Source organism: Macaca thibetana, chromosome 2 (assembly GCF_024542745.1).
Source record: "Macaca thibetana thibetana isolate TM-01 chromosome 2, ASM2454274v1, whole genome shotgun sequence".
NCBI lineage: Eukaryota > Metazoa > Chordata > Mammalia > Primates > Cercopithecidae > Macaca > Macaca thibetana.
In genome coordinates this window covers 153127796-153148120 of record NC_065579.1, presented here as the reverse complement: position 1 = coordinate 153148120, position 20325 = coordinate 153127796, and the positions used below count along the sequence as shown (strand labels likewise).

Here is a 20325-nt window from a genome sequence, read left to right as displayed (position 1 = left end):
CAGATCAATCTCAGACTGCTGTGCTAGCAGTGAGCAAGGCTCCATGGGCATGGGACCCACCAAGCCAGGCACAGGAGAGAATCACCTTGTTTGCCAGTTGCTATGACCTTGGGAAAAGCATAGTATTTGGGCGGGAGTGCCTTGTTTTTCCAGGTAGTCTGTCACGGCTTCCCTTGACTAGGAAAGGGAAATCCCCTGACCCCTTGTGCTTCCCAGGTAAGGTGACACCCCGCCCTGCTTCAACTCCCCCTCCGTGGGCTGCACCCACTGTCCAACCAGTCCCAATGAAATGAACCAGTTACCTCAGCTGGAAATGCAGAAATCACCTATCTTCTGTATTGATCACGCTGGGAGCTGCAGACCCGAGCTGCTCCTATTTGGCCATCATGGAACACCCCCCCAGTCTTTACATTTTTTATATAGCAATTGAAAGGAATCCTGGGCATTTAGATCTTCCATTCCCCAGCTCCACCATTCTTTTCCAGCCTTATAGTCTTTGACCTTTCACTACATATCCTGGACCCTAGACAAACCAAACTCCTTGTCATTCACTTAATAAGCCCAGTGTGTAGTCACTTAATAAGCCCAGTGTGTGTATATATATATCATATTTTTAATCCAATTGCCCATTGATAGACACTTAGGTTGATCCCATGACTTTGCTATTATAAATAGTGCTGCAATAAACATACACGTGCTTGTGTCTTTTTGATACGATTATTTCTTTTCTTTTGTGTAAATACCAGGTAGTGGAATCACTTGATCAAAAGGTAGTTCTATTGTTAGTTCTTTGAGACATCTCCATATTGCTTTCCATAGAAGTTGTACTAATTTAATTCCCAGCAATACTGTATAAGTGTTCCCTTTTCTCTGCATCTTTGCCAATATCTATTTTTTTATTTTTTATTAATAGCCATTCTGACTGGTGTAAGATGGTATCTTATTATGGTTTTAATTTTCATTTCTCTGATGATTAATGATGTTGAGCATTTTTTTTTCGTTTCTTGGCCATTTGTATGTGTTCTTTTGAAAAATGCCTGTTGATGTATTTTGCTCACTTTTTAATGGAGTTATTTGTGTTTTCCTTTTTGAATTGCTTGAGTTCCTTATAGATTCTTGGTATTAGCCCTTTGTCAGATGCATTGTTGGCAAATATTTTTCCCATCCCTCAAGTTGTTTATTCACTCTGTTGTTTATTTCTTTTTCTGTACATAAGCTTTTCAGTTTAATTAAGTCCTATTTGTCTATTTTCAGTTTTGCTGCATTTGCTTTTGAGGTCTCAGTCACAAATTCTTCCCCTAAGCCAATGTCCACACAAGACTTTTTGCTAGGTTTCCTTCTAACATTTTGATAGTTTCAGGTCTTACATTTAAGTCTGTAATTCACCTTGAGTTACTTTTTGTATATGTTGAGAGATATGGGTCCAGTTTTATTCTTCTGCATATGGCTTCACAATTTTTGCAGAACCATTTATTAAAGAAGATGTTCTTTTCCCAGTGGATGCTTTTGTTGACTTTCTCAAAGATCAGTTAGTTATAGGTATATAGTTTTGTTTCTGGGTCTTCTATTCTCTTCCATTTATCTATGTTTATAACAGTACTCTGCTGTTTTGATTATTATAGTCTTGTAGTATAATTTGAAGTCAGGCAATGTGATACCACCAGCTTCATTCTTTTTGCTTAGGATTTCTTTGGCTATTCAGACCGTTTTGGTTCCATATGAATTTTAGTTATATTTTTTCTAATTCTGTGAAGAATGCTGTTGGTAAATTGATAGGAATGGTGTTGAATCTGTAGATTGTTTTGGGCAGTATGGTCATTTTAATGATATTGATTCTTCCAATCTATGAGTATGGGATGTTTTTTCATTTGTTTGTGTCGATTTCTTTCATTAGTGTTTTTTAAATTTTCCATGTAGAGATCTTTCACCTCCTTGATTAATGTATTCCTAGGTATTTTTTAATAGCTATCATACATGGCATTGAGTTCTTTTGGTTCTCAGCTTGATCATTATTAGTGTATAAAAGTGGTACTAATTTTTATTCATTGATTTTTATATACTGAAACTTTGCTGAGGTCGTTTACCAAATCTAGGAGTCTTTTGAAGGAGTCTTTAGGGTTTTCTAGTTATAAGATCATATAATCAGTGAACAGCAATAATTTGACTTTTTTTCCAATTTGAATGCCTTTTTTTTTTCTTTTGCCTGATTGCTCTGGTTAGGACTTCCAGTACCATGTTGCATAGGAATGGTGAAAGTATACATCCTTGCCTTGTTCCAGTTTTTAGGGGAAATGCTTTCAACATTTCCCTGTTTAGTATGATGTTGGCTATGGGTTTGTCAAATATGACTTTTATTATTTTGAAGCATATTCTATGTCTAGTTTGTTGAGGGTTTTTTTTTTGTTTTTTTTTTTTTGATGGAGTCTCGCTCTGTCGCCCAGGCTAGAGTGCAGTGGCGCGATCTCAGCTCACTGGAAGCTCCGCCTCCTGGGTTCAGGTCATTCTCCTGCCTCAGCCTCCCAAGTAGCTGGGACTACAGGTGCCCGCAACCACGCCTAATTTTTTGTTTGTTTTTTTTGTCTTGTTTTTGTTTTTGTTTTGAGATGGAGTCTCACTCTGTTGCCCAGGCTAGAGTGCAGCGGCGCAATCTCAGCTCACTGCAACCTCTGCCTCCTGGGTTCACACCATTCTCCTGCCTCAGCCTCCCAAGTAGCTGGGACTACAGGCACCTGCCACCACGCCCAGCTAATTTTTTTGTATTTTTAGTAGAGAGAGTGTTTCACCGTGCTAGCCAGGATGGTCTCGATCTCCTGACCTCGTGATCTGCCCGCCTTGGCCTCCCAAAGTGCTGGGATCACAGGCGTGAGCCACCGCGCCTGGCCAGTTTTTTGTATTTTTTAGTAGAGACGGGGTTTCACCATGTTAGCAGGATGGTCTCAATCTCCTGACCTTGTGATCCACTTGCCTCAGCCTCCCAAAGTGCTAGGATTACAGGCTGTTGAGGGTTTTAAGGGATTTTTAGATTTCTAAAATTCACTGAAAAAAAAATGAAATTCCCTTCAGGCACTATCAAAAACGAAACTTCACTTACCCTTTTGCCATTTGTTATTGGCATGAATTCAGACTTTTGCCAGAATAGGGCCCCTTCTTATATAGACAGATGAAAAAAATCTATTATCATTCTTTGTGAACATTCAATGAACTATATATAGAGTTCTTTCCTTAACAGAACAGAAATAGTAAGTAACCCTTTAGATGTGTGACTGGCAAACATTGAAAGATGGTCAATTATACACATGCTTACTTGGGCTGTAGTTTTGAGGTATTTGCAATTTTACATCTTTTTTCAGGCTAAACCAAACCCAAAACAAAACCAAACTCTTCTATTTCATATAATAAAAGGCTGAAACAGAAGAAATAATCTTGGAGTGTGGAAATATAAATTCAAAATGAAAATTTTTTCAAACAAATAGGAAATGAAAAATTATGACTTTTAATTAAGACTGAGTTTTCCAAAAGCAGTCTTACAGATGAGTATGATATATACATTAAATTGTTTCTGCTAAGCCTTTAGTCAGTAATAAAATATTCTTGCATTTTCTCCATACATATGGTCAGGAAAAGTCTAAAGAAAAAAGTATCAGAATTATTTACTTTGCTGTTTGTTCTTATTTCTTGGGAGGCCAAAGCAAAGCAAAACAAAAACAAAAATACATAATTATTAGGTGCAGAAAGCCATGGGTTTAGATTACAGCTCTCCCCATTTCGCTTTGGTGACTTGGAACAGTTACTTAACTTCTGTGAGCTGTAGCATCATAAAAAATCCAAGACAGCTTCACCTAAGTTTTTTTTGGGAGGACTTCATGAGATAATTTATGTAAAACATTAGCACATAAAGCATACTCAACAAGTGTTAGTCCTACTTCATTTCTTTTTCTAAAATTTTATTCTGGTATGAACATTTAACATGAGATCTACCCTTGTGACAGACTTTTATGTATATAATACAGTATTATTAGTGACCAGGTACAATGTTGTATAGCAAATCTCTAGAACTCATTCAGCTTTCATGACTGAAATTTTCCACTATGTTATTAGCAACTCCCCACTTTCCCCTCGCAGCACCTGGTAATTATCATCTTATTCTTTGATTCTATGAGTTTGACTATTTTAGATGCCTTATATAAGTGAAATCATGCAGTAATTGTGATTCTGCTACTGGCTTGTTTCACTTAATGTCCTCAAATTTCATCTATGTTGTTGCATACTGCATAAGTTTCTTTTCTTTTAAGGCTGAATAATCCACTGTATGCATATACCAATTTTTTTTACCCATCCATTTGTTGACAGACATTTAGGTTATTCCCAAATCTTTGCTATTGTGAATAATGTTGCAATGAACATAGGAGTATGTATCTCTTCAACATCCTGATCCTGGGATACATATCCAGAAGTGGGTTGCTGGATCATATGATAGTCCTATTTTTCAATTTTTGAGGAACTTTCATACTTTTTTCCATAGCAGTTGCACCATTTTGCATTCCCGGCAACAGCATACAAGGGTTGCAGTTTCTCCACATCCTGCCAACACTTGTTTCTGTGTTTGTTTGTTTGTTGATAATGGCACTCTTAACAGATATGAGGTCATGGTTTTGATTGGTATTACCCTAATGATTAGTGACAGTGAGGATGATTACATATACTTATTGGCCATTTGCATATCTTCTTTGGAGAAATGTTTATTCAAGTCCTTAGCCTATTTTTTAACAACAATAAGTGTTAATTTTTTGAAAACTAAATTTAATTAAAATTAAACAAAATTGATAAACTCTTAGTTAGACTAAGAAAAAAAGAGAGAAGACTAAAATAAAATCAGAAATGAAAATGGAGATATTACAACTGATTACCACAGAAATAGAAAGGATCATAAGAGACTATTATGAACAATTATATGCCAACAAACTGGATACCCTAGAATAAATTTATACATTCCTAGAAACATACAACTTACGAAGACTGAATCATGAAGAAATAGAAAGTCTGAACAGAACCACAACTACTTGGGAAATTCAATCAGTAATCAGAAACCTCCTAACTAGGAAAAGCCCATTTCTCTTTTTTAAGGAATATTTTCACTTTAATTATTTTGGTTGTCCTCACAACAAATTCTTGTTAATGATACGGAAATTTGAAGTGCATTAAATCATTGAAATTACAAACCTAGAGATTTATCTATTCTATTACCTATCACTTTTGTCTGTATCAAAATCACTTGAAGGATTCATTACAACACAGATTACTGGGCCCCACCCCCAAAGTTTCTGATTCGTTAGGTCTGAGGTAGGGTCCAAGAATTTGCATTTTTAGCAAGTTCTCAGATGCGCTGAGTCTACAAATGAAACCTTAGTTGCCACTTTTGTCTACTGATGCACAGGGTTCTGCTCCCAGAAGGCTCTCTGCTCTTAAAAAGTCTTAAAATTCTTAACAATTTTATCTTTTGATGTATGCTGTGTAAGTGAAGACCAATGAGACAATAGAGCATGCACTAGGGGCTTGAAGCGTCTGCTTATGCACAGTCTACCTCCCACCTACCTCTCACCTAGGCGATGACTTAGTTTGTGGGGAGAGAGGCATTCCACTTTCGCTTTCCACTTCTGTTGGGGCCTGGAGTATACACAGAGGTGGTCAGGGTCAGGCATATGCCTGGTGACATTTTGGGGCATGGAGGCAGCCATCCTTATCCTGAGTTGGTGGCACTTCGTGACTCTAGCATGTGGTCAGCCAACCAGAGGCCATGTCTTAGATTGAGCCTCTTAATCAGTCCTGTTCAGGTAGCTAGCACTTCCTAGCAAACAGTTTTAAAGACTTTCTGGGAGTCACCCATCTTCTATGGTTTGAGGTAGCAGGATGGGATCTTATTGCTGTCAAGAGGAGAAACTTGGCAGCCATCAGACTCAAATGTGCTTAAATAACTGAAGTCATGTAGTGAGACCCTCAGATACCTGTGAAAATCTGCAGTCATCTTCCAAGTATTCTCAAGCTCAAAGAGGTATCCCCATACCTAAGAATGTGCTCCCTCAGGTCTGGTCTGGACTTGAAGTACCCTGTCTTCCTCCTTCCAACCTTCCTGAGACTGACTGGTTTGTCTCTTCTGGCCAACTCCATGTGGATAATTATTTCATAGCTCTGGAGACTATCTATTGTGTTTTTGCTGCAGTTCAAAATAGAGGTTAAATGTTCTTGTAAAGATTATTACAAAGATGAATAATAAAAAATCATGTTAATAATTTAAAATTTTAACTTTCCTTTACATAGAAAATAAATAGCAAATATAAAAACACTAAAGAGATAGACCACAGAAGAAAGAAAAAAGCTTTATAATTTACTACCTTCAATGGTACCTCTTCTCCCAATTTTTGAACAAAAAGGCCCCCATAATTTGTGGGCCTAGTGCATTTTCATTTTGCGCTAGGCCCACAAATTGTGTAGCTGATCCTGAGTATATAATATAAAATAGGAGTTTTAAAATCCATAACTAAGAGTGAACTGGAGTAGTCAGGAAGTTAATAAGTGTTTATTGAGCACATGACATGTCCAGCAGATATTATAATAAGCACTGAAGATAAAGTAATGACGAAGTCATACGAAGTTTCTGTCCTCAAAGAGCTGACATTCTAGATAGGAATTGAGAAGTTCCATGGAAGTTGAGAGACAATTAAAGTTTGAACAATGTATATAAGGGAAAAGGAAAGAAAATATCTCAGACTCCTTAAGACTCCAACTTTAATATAATTCTTCAGCCTCACTGGAACCTTAATCTATTGATCTTTCCATTTTCATTGTCATTCACCCCCTTCATGTTCCCACTTTCTAATTTAAATTTCACAGCCAAGCTCTATAATGCCTTTCTTTCATGCATTTTCAACTCTCTTGCCTCCTTTGTGCTTTGTTTGCTTTGTCACGCTTATTCAGCTTGATCTCAAACCTGGTTAAATTCAACTCTACCTATCCTATTTCTAGGCCCATGTAGCTGAGTATGGCTAGAGAAAAATATATAACCACACTAAATTGTCTCATTTTATCATAAACCATCACTAACTTCAAGTGGGCTCTTATGCTGCTAGGTAATCATACTATATTTTCCTACTCCTTGCCCCTGCACTCCTGGACAACAATTGCATATTTTCTTGTTTATCCTTTTGGTTGTTTGCATGTGTGTGTGTGTGTATGTGTGTGTTTTGTTTTGTTTTGGTATAGATGCGGTCTCACTCTGTCACCCAGGCTGGAGTGCAGTGGTGCAATCATAGCTCACTGTCTCCCTGAACTACTAGGCTCAAGTGATCCTCCCGTCTCAGCCATGTGAGTAGCTGGGACTACAGGCATGCCATCATGCCTGGCTAACAATTACGTATTTTCTCTAGTCTCTTCAAATCTCCAAAACTTACTTTTCTATCTTCAATCTCAGCAATCACCAAGTGTCCTCTTTTATTGAGAAAATTGAAACAATCAGATAAAAACTTCAACAGCTATCATCACATCTACCAACCTATCTGCTTGTATCTCCATGGCCTGCATATTCTCTCCTGTTACAATTACTAAACTAAGCTTCTAACTAGGTGATTCATTTAACAGAATCATTCTATCTCCTGGCATATCCTAAAGGGAATCAAGGTTGGAAGCAGGGAGAGCAGTGAAGAGGTTAATATAATAGTCTGGATGAAAAATGGATAGAGGCTTGCTTGAACTGGGTGGTAGTTATTCACTATACTCCACTTATACTCTAGACTCTGCTTATACACTAGACTCCACTTATATGCTAGACTCTACTTGCTTTCACTTACTTAAGAAAGTCAATCCAGCAACTTTTCCTTTGTTTCCTTTATAATAAATGTTTTTCTTTCTACTGAATTGTTATATAAATATATTGTTATATCTTCCATTAAAAAAGAGAAACAATAGATTCTAGGCGGTTTTAGTCATGGGCAATATAGTAGTGAATAAAACAGACAAAAGTCCTTGCCTTCATAAAACTTACTTTCTATGGTAGAGATAGATAATATGTATGATAAATAAGTAATTATATGGAATAGTAGATACTAATAAGTACTAAGGAAAAAAATAGAGCAGAAAAGGAGATAGGAATTCTTGGTCATTTCTCAGGCAACATCTTATTTGACATATCAGCAACGTATCACACAGGCTACCATTCCTACCTTAAAACACTTCAAATTCTAGAGTGCTACTTTCACCTGATTTTCTTCCTACTTTTTGGCTCTTCCTTCTCAATCTCCTTGGCTTGTTCCTCCTCCATTTCAGTGGACTTAAACCACAATGCCCCAAGACTGATTCTTTGAAACTTTTCTCTTTATATTGAAGCACTAGATGAATTCAGCCAGCTTCATGCCCTTAAATGTCATTTATAATCTGATGGATCATACATTTATATTTATAGTCTGGACCTCTCCCCAAATTCCTAACATATATGCAGTTATTTGATATCCATTTGGATGTTTAGTAAGTATCTCAAACTTAACATGTTCAAACCTGAGCTCTTGGTATTCCTCTCATTCCTCCCACACTTTTCTACATCTATTAATGACAATTCCATTCTTCCAGTTTCTCAAGTCAAAAACATTAGAATCATCCTTGACCCCCATATTTCTTTCATACCCTAAATCCAATTTGTTAACAAATCCTGCTGGCACAACCTTTACAATATACTCGGATTCTGACATTGCTCACCATCTCTACTATTACCACACAGTTCAACCAAGCCTCTATCCATTTTTTACCCAGACTATTACACCAACCTCTTCACTACTCTCCCTGCTTCCAGCCTTGGTTCCCTTTAGGATATGTCCAGGAGGTAGGGTGATTCTGTTACATGAAAGTTAGATTACATCACTTCCATTCTTAAAATCCTTCCATCTCATGCTAAGTAAAAGTCTAGGTCTTTACCATGTCCTAAAAGAACCAACATGATCTGGCTCTACTTTATCTCTCTGATGTTACCTCCTATGAATCTTCTTGGCATTCTAGAAAGTCAAGATCTATAAAGAATCTGAGATTTTATTCTACTTGCAAGCTAATAAAGTTAGGTTGCCAGTTTCGATGCTGATAGAAGACATGAAACTCCTGGCTCAGAGACAAAGGATAATTTATTATTCATAACAGTCGTAGAATATCAGTATTTTGTGCTGGTTTTCTGAACCCTAATTCCCACAGGATGATGAAAAGAAGCCTTCCCTTCTTTATTAGTTTGTTCAGGTTGCCATAATGAAATACCACAGACTCAGTGGCTTAAACAACAGCAATTTATTTTCTCACAGTTCTGGAGACTGAAACTCTAAGTTCAAGGTGCCAGCAGGGTAGATGTCTAGTGAGGTCTCTTCCTTTGGGTTGCAGATGGCTGTCTTCTTGCTGTGTGCTCACATGGCCTTTCCTTTGTGTACACATAGGGAGGGGTAGAGAGAGAGAGAGCATGTACTCTGGTATCTCTTTTTAAAAGGACACTAATTCTATCAGATTAGAGCCATACCCTTATGATCTCATTTAATCTTAATTATTTCCTTAAAGGCTGCATCTTCAAATAGATCCATAGTGGGGGGTGGGGCTTTAACATATGATTTTTCTTGTAAGAGGTTGGCAGAGGATGCAAACATTCAGTCTATAACACTATTTAAAATTTATCTACCTTTTTTCAAGAATTCCTATATTCTTTTCTGCTTTTTTTCCTTAGTACTTATTACTATGTAATATCCCATATGATTACTTATTTATCAGACATACTATCTCTACCACAGAAAGTAAATTTTATGAAGGCAGAGACTTTTGTCTGTTTTATTCACTACTATATTGCCTTTAACTAAAATAGAGCCTAAAGCACATAGAATGTGTGCTTTATACTATATGTCCTTGATACTATATGTATTGATTGAATGAAGGTTGTAGTGGGCAAGGCTAGTTATTTGGGAAAGCTGGAGTAAAGTACACTCCTAGCCAGTGAGATCTTCTTTAAGAGGAAAGTCCTAATTAATTAATTGTGTGGTCAGTTACTTATGGTAGATTTAATTAAGATCTTATTATTGAAGCCTGTAAGTTTAAGCATACATTGTAAGTGTATTTCTGAAGTAGTAGCTGCTTACAATTTAGATTTACTTGAGTTTTTTCCAGTTAGAAAAGATTAAAGGAAGAATCCTGAAAGATTAATAATACATTGTTTGGAAAACTTAACCCTGTATAAACCTAATGAACAGAATATAATCAAAGCATTTATGACTAAAAATTAAGAAACAAAGCAGCTGTTTTGGCAAGGGCAGCTTATTGAGAAATTCATTTTGATGCTGACAGATTGTATGCAATGAGTATAAGTAAAATGGCTTTCGAAATGTGGATTTCTTGTCTTTTTAACCTACTGTCAGCCATCTCTAAATCAAGGATGCAAAGATATACTTAGAAAAGTCTTTCTATGGCAGGTAGTTATGAAAATGTGGTTTTACTGAATAGCAGGATCAATCCTAGGTTAATTTTAATTAAATAATTCTTCATAGCTTTTGGCATTTTTCCTTCATGGGAGACTGGGAGAGATGTTCTTTTATCCCTTAACCCTTAAACTGCAGCACCTAAACCTCTACTCCCCTAGCCTCTGCAGTTGCCCGTATGTACATTTATAGATTTCTTGAAGTGGATTTAAAAACACAACTAAGATCATCCCAATATACTCTTTTCAATTTTATAAATTTTAAGGACTTTGTAAGTGCTTTCTAAATGAATATATTTTTATCTGTCACCCTTCCCTTTTCAAGTCTCTGTCACATGTACACCCTTGAGGCATATCAGTCTAAGCTGACATACTTACTCTCTCTGCATGATGTAAAAGGACAAAGGAAAGAAAGGGCTAATAGGGTACTGCGTAGGGAAGACTCTGGAAATATCCAAAGATCACTAGAGCCCAAACTACCTCCTAAGCTTATAGTATGTTGTCCTCCAAGACTGATGAAAATCACCTATAGGCAATAATCTGGCATACATTGTCAATCTTAGAGAATCCAGGTGAGTAAAACCTCTTTCTGTGTAAAGATGCAAAAGCCTGCCTAAGAGCTGAAAGTAATTGTTTTGTCTTTTTCATACAATTAAAATTGCCACCATGAATTCTAGATATTGAAATTTCTTCTTAAGTGTTTGATTTTGAAGAAAAATCAAGCATTTTCTAGCAAATTGGTTTATGAAATAAGAAAACGGTATAAGACGGTGTGATTATTTTTTCAGTTGAAGTTATTTCAATAAATAAAATATGTACATTTTTTAAATTTTCTTTTTTATAAAAAGACTTTAAGGGGGACTATATAGTATAATGAAAGAATCCTGGGGTAGGAATCAGAAAAATCTGAGTTCTAAACTAGGCTCTGACCTAACTTGCTATGTGACCTGGCCCAGCTTTCATAATCTTTCTGGGTCTGTTTTTTCTTCTTTTTTAATATAATGAGAGAGTTGGCCAGTTGATGTCTTAAACTCCTTTTAGACCTAACATTCTATGAATCCAACTTATTATAACAGATGAACTCACAAATCTACAAATTCCTGAACAACAGGTGCTGGAGAGGATGTGGAGAAATAGGATCACTTTTATACTGTTGGTGGGATTGTAAACTAGTTCAACCATTATGGAAAACAGTATGGCGATTCCTCAAAGATCTAGAACTAGATGTACCATATGACCCAGCCATCCCATTAATGGGTATATACCCAAAGGATTATAAATCATGCTGCTATAAAGACACATGCACACGTATGTTTATTGCGGCACTATTCACAATAGCAAAGACTTGGAATCAACCCAAATGTCCATCAGTGACAGACTGGATTAAGAAAATGTGGCACATATACACCATGGAATACTATGCAGCCATAAAAAAGGATGAGTTTGTGTCCTTTGTAGGGACATGGATGCAGCTGGAAACCATCATTCTTAGCAAACTGCCACAAGAACAGAAAACCAAACACCGCATATTCTCACTCATAGGTGGGAACTGAACAATGAGATCACTTGGACTCGGGAAGGGGAACATCACACACCGGGGCCTATCATGGGGAGGGGGGAGGGGGGAGGGATTGCATTGGGAGTTATACCTGATGTAAATGACGAGTTGATGGGTGCTGACGAGTTGATGGGTGCAGCACACCAACATGGCACAAGTATACATATGTAACAAACCTGCACGTTATGCACATGTACCCTAGAACTTAAAGTATAATAATAATAATAAATAAATCTACAAATTCTTATACATTAGGGAATATTATGACTCTATAGGTATAAATTATCACACTGTAAAACTTTAATTCCCCATAGACGCTTTAGAATGAATTTGACATGTCAGTGATGTCCAATTATTTTTATAGGTACATTCCTCTCATTGAAAGGAGCTGTGCTAACATTCTCCTGTATGGACCGAATGGGTGGATTAATGCAACCGCCATATGAAGTTTGGAGGGATCCAAACAACATAGATGAAAATGAAAAATCTTGGAGAAGGAAAGTGGTAATGAACTCATCTTCTGCATCCCAAGAAATAGGAGATCATCAGTATACAATAATCTGCTCAGAAAAACAAGCCAAAGTCTTCTCACTGCCTTCTCAGACTTGCCTTTATGTTCATAACATCACGGAGACATCTTTTATACTGCAAGCAAATGTGGTGGTCATGTGTAACAGTGCCTGCTTGGCATGCTTTTGTGCTAATGGACATATCATGATAATGAGGTACTTGCCTTCTTATAAATTATCTGGTAATCACAACACCAGCAAGGTACAATTCTAAAAAATATATGTGTTATGTGCAAGATGTTATCAAGAAGCAACCTGAGATCATTGTTTCATTATGTTTCTGGATGTTTTATTGTTCAACAATTTGTTGAGAGTTTGGGGTTTTTCTGTTTTGTTTTGGTTTTTCTTTTTTGCTAAAAATGCTTGGCATTGTGAGTGAAATATATTTTTAATTGCTATCAAGGAATCTAAGAAAAGAATGATTTTTCAATCATTCAACAAATGTTTATTGAGCATATCTCCCAGATGCTATGCTTAGCACTGGAAATAAAAGATGAATAAGCTAAGTGGAAAAGAAGTTAACTTTTACTTTTCCTGTGTTTCATACTTCACCCAAGAAATTTACATACAGAATTTCATTTGATCCTTAGAACTTCTCTAGGACACAGGAAAATAAAGTATTATTTGCATCCTCCATTTTACATGTGTTAATAAATTAAAGTTACACAATTTGCCTGAGGTTGCAAGTCTAGGAAAAGTGAGGCAAGTCTGATAACTAAAGTTATCAGACACTTTTATAATAAAATATTGGCCAAGAGATTTCATTCTACTGTAGTGAAATGAAAATTTATGAGACACAAAAATAATTATCATAAAATGAACTCATAAACATATACTATATAGAAGTCATTGTCATTCTTTTTAATATCTCACTTATTTCCAAAAATCATTGAGACAAGCATTGTGCTAGGCTTGTGAAGGATATAAAAATTAGTAAAACATGGTCCTAACCCTTAAGAAACTCACTGTCTAACTGGGGAGATAAGATAGATACACAGACATTATAACAAAAAGAAAATGTAAATTCCAACAGAGGAAATATGGGATTGAATTTTCTAGCTACAAACTAAGTTCCCAGAGTTCAAAGTCACAGCATAGTTGAACATGTATTATAAAAAAAGAGTTGTTGGGAGGACCAGAATTGTATAACTTCATTAAATAAAAAGAGAAGAATATTAAAACAAAAGAGGTGGTCAAGAGGTAGTAAAATATAGCAGAGAGGTCAAAGAATTTGGGTACAAGAAAAAAACAGTAGATCTCACAACTGGTGGGATATTAATGATCTTTGAGAAAGCAAATATTAGCAGCATGGTGGAAATAAAAGCTAATTTTCAAGGAGACAAGAATAGAGGCAGTGGTGTAGATCAGAGTTTGGCAAATTAATATCCAAAACAAAATCTACCTCCATTCCCCTATCTGATTTTGTACAGCCTGCAAGCATTAAGAATGGTTTTTACATACTTAATGGTTGAAAAAACTCAAAGAGAAGAAGAATATTTCATGATATGTGAAAATTATACGAATTTTAAATGTCAGTGCCCATAAATAAAGGTTTTGGAACACAGCCACACCCATGTTTCTATATATTGACTATGGCTGCTTTTGCACTACAGGGCAGAGTTGAGTAGTTGCAACAGAGACTATATGGCCTAGAGAGCCTAAAATATTTACTATCATAAATATTTATGGGCCCTTTTTCCCTGGTATTGATTATTCTTTCAGGAAATTTTGTGGTTAAAAGAGAGATGAGTCAGGAAAGTCATTTAAGAATGAAACTAGCTTTTGAGAGTTTTTTTTTTTTAATACGGAAAATATGAGCAGATTTGTAAGCCAAGGGAAAGTAGTGAAGGAGAAAATTTTGAATAGAAATAATCATTTTATGATCTGTTCATTCTCTCATATATTTCTGATTCTTTTCAATCTAGTTCCCCCTTTCTCAAACTGTTTTTAGAAATTTCTGATAAGGTCATTTCAATCTTGTTTGAAAATGATTTAACTCACAGACATGCCTCAGATTTTGGGGGAAAAAAAGGTCTATTTGTGTATGTGTGTAAGTGGGTGTATCTCTCACACACATACACTGAGTCATTGATAAATGGTATCTGTCTTCCTCTGTCCTTTATAAAAGCTGCTTGACATGATAATGGTTACTTTGATATTGTGTCATAGTAGAAATTCTTCATGTGTTCCTGAGGATCCTCAAAACTCACTGAAAAGGAAATAATTTTGATAGGATTTTAATAATACATATACATAAAGTGTAGCTAGGAAACAATGGTGTGTACTCTGCTGTATAGTTTAAAGAAATGAATCCTACAAATTAGCATGCACCTGGACTCATTCATTTTCCCATAGAGTATATTCCTAGGATCTTTTCAGACCCTAGCAGAAGGTAACTCTCCTGAGCCCAGTCTTCTCAAGTCCTAGTTTTCTGACAGATATCAGGTAGCTAGCCAATGGTTACCTAGATCCTAAGTACCCAGACCCAGAAAAGCAAGTTTGAGAGTAGAGAGGAGAAATAGAAGAAGCTTATTTTTGTATGAATTCTCAAACTTGGCTGTAACAGACACTTTTTGTGAGACCTACCTTGTTACCTGACGCTGTTTCTTTATTAAAGTATCCTGCATAGAAGAAAGTCTTTTTTCTTCTGTTATAAAAGCAATTGTTTCCTAGAAGTTAGCAACTGCTCTCTTTTCCTACCTGAAGTGACTACACCTCTTTAATTTTCTTTTCTTGGCTTACTTATTATTATACAATATAGACAATGTAGCACATCAGAAAAGTCGGTTGGAACCTCTTCCTCAACTCCACCCTTTAATTTGACTGAATCTATCATGGAAATCTGTTTAACTGGGATTGGTTTGGACTTATATCTTAAGGAGCTTAGTTACCAGAAGTGCTATAACAGATCATCTTTTAATATATTCTTAAGATATTAAGTAATTCGTTCATCAATGAAGCTTTTGAATCCAGTGTGTCATTTACATTTACAGCACATCTCAATTCAGACAAGCCATGTATCAACTGCTCAATAGTTATATGTGGTTACTGGCTACCATATTGGAAAGCACAGTGCTTATTCCAATAGCACAGATTTCAGGTCCCATTTTACATAGTAAATTTCCAGGTCTCAAAGTAGAGTTACAAACCACTTTGATAAAGGAAATCAGTATTTTTTTCAAGGTGCTGGTTTTACGATCTGGGATAATTTAAAATCATTGTGCACACTTAGAATCAGTACAACGGTTTCAAAATTTATTTAATTACAAGTTTACCTTTTTCCTTTTGGCATTAAAGTTCAGATTAAAAGGCAGTGAGACTGGTTTTCGTCAGTGGTTTGTAAAACTGGCTCGAAAAACAGTATCCAAAAGGACATTCTGATGAATATTTTAGCAAAATTATCAGCTACATTAGGATAAGCATATACCCATGGGGTAAGACAATTCAGATGTGTGGTATTCATTTGGATGTGCAAATTCTGATCTATTATTTATAACTTATTCTCATTCCCTTACAGTCTTGGCCATATTTACTTATTAGTCATGCCTCCAGTGCAGTTGCCCTAAGTTATGAGTAATTTTCATTTCCTGTGTATAGAGTAAAGGAATGGGGAGCAAAGCCACTTCATTTCCAGGCACAGTGAACTGGACCCACACCACATCACTGTCAGTTTTGCCTTAAAGAAAGACAATCGACCGAGTATGCAGTCAGACACTTTCTAGCTGTGGTGTTTCTGACATAACCAAATGCTGTAAGTCATTGTAGGAACATGTGAAGTGCTACAAAAAGTGCCCCGGAAATTGCTGGCCACTGCATTTAATCCATCAAGAACATTTGCTAAGCATCTATGTGAAACTGTGCCTGTGAATTTTTTTTTTCATGTATATGATTTTATGTGAAAGTCTAGATTATTGGATCTTAAGACCCATGTCCAGGAACAGGAGTCAGCATAAGGATGCTGAACTCTCCTTCTGGCTGTGCCTGTGACTCCAGAGTCCTGTCTTACTGTGACTTAAAGTTTGATGGAGAGAAAGCTGTAGGATCCATAATTTCTGCCAGGAAACCAGGGTCTTTCTGTTCCTAACCTGAGAATGGGCACCCAGTGTTCTGAGAACACTTTCTGGGCTAACATGGTCCTCACACAGAGCTGAGAAAGAACGTGTTCCCCCTCCTGGGAAGCACATGTAAAAGTTAAGAGCCTGAATCTCTTCTAAACCAGTAATTGACCTCTAAGCACCCACCATACTACTGCTACATTCAGGGCAGAAGACACTACTCTTTGTAATCCAGCCACCACCAAAATGGGAACAAAAGGAAAGAAGGAAGGTTAAGCCATTGGATAATACTGAATCTGTTTCCCTAAGTGACTTAATCTTAGAGCAAGCATAACATCCAGGTTAATTTTTGTAAGATATCTCCTTTTATTATCACCCTCATCATAGTTCCCGATTATCTCTTAAAGTAAGTGGTTTATTGACATTAGTATTTCTGATAATAGTTTACAAACTACTATAAACAAATTTATAAACATTACTATTTCTGATGAAAATAAAGTTGCTTCTCCCTCCAAAAAAAGGAAAGGAAAAGAAAAAAAGAAAGTCTAGTTTATTACCACTGTGCCTTGAAGATAAGAAGAAACAACCAGGCCTGGTATGGTGGGTCATGCCTATAATCCCAGCACTTTAGGAGGCCAAGGCAGGTGGACCACTTGAAGTCAGGAGTTTGAGACAAGCCTGGCCAACATGGCAAAGCCCTGTCTCTACTAAAAATACAAAAATTAGCCAGGTGTGGTGGCACACGCCTGTAGTTCCAGCTACTCAGGAGGCTGAGGCGTGAGAATCACTTCAACCTGGAAGGCGAGATTGCAGTGAGCTAACTCCACTGCACTCCAGCTTGGGTGATAGAGCAAGACAAATATAAAAATTATAATTAAAAAAAGAAACAACCATAAAATAATAGAATAAAAATTGCTGTTTTTATGTAAAGATCTGCTTCTAATAACCTGCATATGATATATGGATTTACTTTTTTCCATTCAGCCTACCTAGTCTTCGCCCAATGTTGGATGTTAATTATTTGCCACTGACAGACATGAGGATAGCACGAACATTTTGTTTTACCAATGAAGGACAGGCATTATACCTCGTCTCTCCTACAGAAATTCAGCGGTTAACATACAGCCAAGAAATGTGTGATAATCTACAGGTAGGTCAGGAGGTACATTTATGAAAAAGACATTGGACATGGTTGAGAGAATGAGAAAGATGTCTAAAAACTAAAATATTATTAAGTCAGACAATAAACATGCCTTTCCAATAACATGTTTTGAACATATATTCTTCATTTTGAGCCTACCAACTTCTAGTATAGTTCTAGGTATTGCACAGAAATGATAAGAGGGAGACAATGCAAAGATCATTCACATTAATAGCTAATCTTTTTATTTATTTATTTTATTGTTTTTGTCCATGGAGAATCTTATGAAAGATTATAAACTCTCCCGTCAGGGTGGAAAATATGTATGTACATACAAAAACTTTCCATACCATTCAGGGAGTTCAAGAACTCTTGAAGAAACCTTGTGATTAAGGGACACACAAAACAAACATATGTCCTGTGGGTTAGAATTGAGCATTTGCCTTTGATTGTAGCAGTAAGCATAGCCTAGAAACAGAATAGATATAAATGTCTAACCTTGCGTAAGAATGGTCACAACATTTTTTAAAAGCATCTTGGACATTTAACTAGTTAAACCCCCTCATTTTACAAATAAGAAAACTAAAACGTATTTATTATAATATAGGGGTTAAGAGCATAAGCTCTGAACTACTCAAGTTGTATTTTGGCTCCTCCATTTGTGTGACTTTGGGCATTTTACTTATCTGTACACTCTACTTTGGAGCATTGTTGTCAGAATTTAGTAAGAATTCATGTAAAGGACTGAGCTCCGTGCCTGGAATATAGTATGTTTTTTTAAAAATAAATAATAATAAATATTAGTATCATCACCATTGTCATTCTACAGATATTTATTGAGTTTTTACTATATGCCTAAAACTTGGCTAGACTCTAGGAACATGCTAATAAATAAGAAACAAGTCCCTGCCTGTCAGTGTGGAGAGACAGAAGTAAACAGACAATCACACTACTCTGTGGAAACTGCTATATATGGCTGTGCCAGTACTGGGGAGACATAGAAGGAGGACACCTGGGTTGATGGAGCAGAAGGGAGGCAGTTTAACCAGTTGACTCTCTAACATGCTTTTTAAAAATTTTGTGATTATCCTTACTCAAGGGTAGATAAACCTTTACAGCTATCCTGTTTCTAGTCTATGCATACTGCTACAATCAGAGACAAATGCCCAATTCTAACTCACTGGATATATATTTATTTTGTGTGTCCCTTAATCAAAAGAAGTTAGAGAAGGATTATGGGCACAACTGACTTCCAAATGGTAAATAGGAGTTATCCAGGTGACCGAATGGTTGGGGATGAAAAAGGTAAGATACTTTAGACAGAAGTCGTGGCATGCAAAAGCCTCAGGGCTAAGGAAACTGCCAAGAAAGTGCAGAATTGGGAAGTGAAAAGAGTGGAGGTGTTGTGCTGGAGAATTAGTCGAGTAGATCTTGCAGCCCCTTGTAAGCTCCCTAAGGAATCTATTATAGCATTTAACCCAAGGGCAGTGGTAAGTCATTAAAAAGTTTTAGCAGATTTGTTTATTAAAATAAATATTCTGGTTAGTATGGCAGTTGGTTTTCAGGAAGCATGAGGATGGAGAAAAGTTAGCAGATTCAATAGCTATAAAGTGTAATCAGTTGGATTTAGGGTTATTAGATATAGGAGTGAAGGAAAGGAAGGAATTAGTCATTTCTCGGTTTCTGGCTTGGGGAACCAAATAGATGATGGTGCCATTTCCAAAGAGAAGGGCTTCAGGAGGAGGAGCACAAGTCTCAGTAGAGGTAAGGGGAGATGATGAAGTTAAAATCATACTGGAAGTTTGTAGGAAACCAATATTAGGTCACAGATCTCCTGACTCAGTCTAAGTTCCTTTCTCCACACTGATGGTTCTTAAACTCTGGTTAAGAACCTTGCAAGTCTGGTAAAAATATAGATAATGAGAGTACATCTATGTAGATTCTGATTTCATATATGTGGAATGCAGCCTAGATATGTGCATTTCTAACAAGCATTTCTCTAGTCATTGTAAAGCTCACCAAATATTGAAAACAATTGTACTTCACCCTATACAGTAGCTGCCTATTTTGACTCATTTAAATTATCTTTAATCATTTTATAATTTTGTACTCCTACAAAAATAGATCCAACCTTCCACATACCACCAAAGCTTTCATATTTCATAGGGCAGTCTATGCTTGGTTCAGGGAAGGGTACCAGGATAAAAAAGAGGCTATAGTGACTGAAAAGGGATCAGAAGTCTAGTAGTAATTATTGAGCACAGGTGGAAATTAATCCTAGGGTAGATATACTAGCTTCCCATACTTTGGTGGAGGGAAGAAGAGAAGAGGACAGATAAAGGAAAATTTTAGAATGTTTGTTACTATAGAAGGGGAGGAATAAAAGAAATGCCAGAGGGAGAACTGTGAGCACAGCAAAAATCACCATGAAAATACATGAAAAGCACACTGTTTTTTTTTTCATGATGTCTCCTAATATACCACAGTGTTACCTTTTTGTATATTAATTGATTTTTTAATGC

The 20325-nt window shown here is 36.4% G+C and overlaps 1 protein-coding gene across 4 annotated transcripts in view; it reads left to right on the top strand.

The window, feature by feature from the left end:
- The window catches only part of STXBP5L (syntaxin binding protein 5L), a 512379-nt gene that overhangs the window by 482476 nt on the left and 9578 nt on the right, over positions 1–20325 (top strand). For all 4 annotated transcript variants that reach the window (XM_050781882.1, XM_050781881.1, XM_050781884.1 and 1 more), the window contains 2 exons: positions 12403–12763; positions 17647–17812. In XM_050781882.1, coding sequence (XP_050637839.1) covers positions 12403–12763; positions 17647–17812 — 527 coding nt within the window. The remainder of the gene's footprint in view (positions 1–12402; positions 12764–17646; positions 17813–20325) is intronic.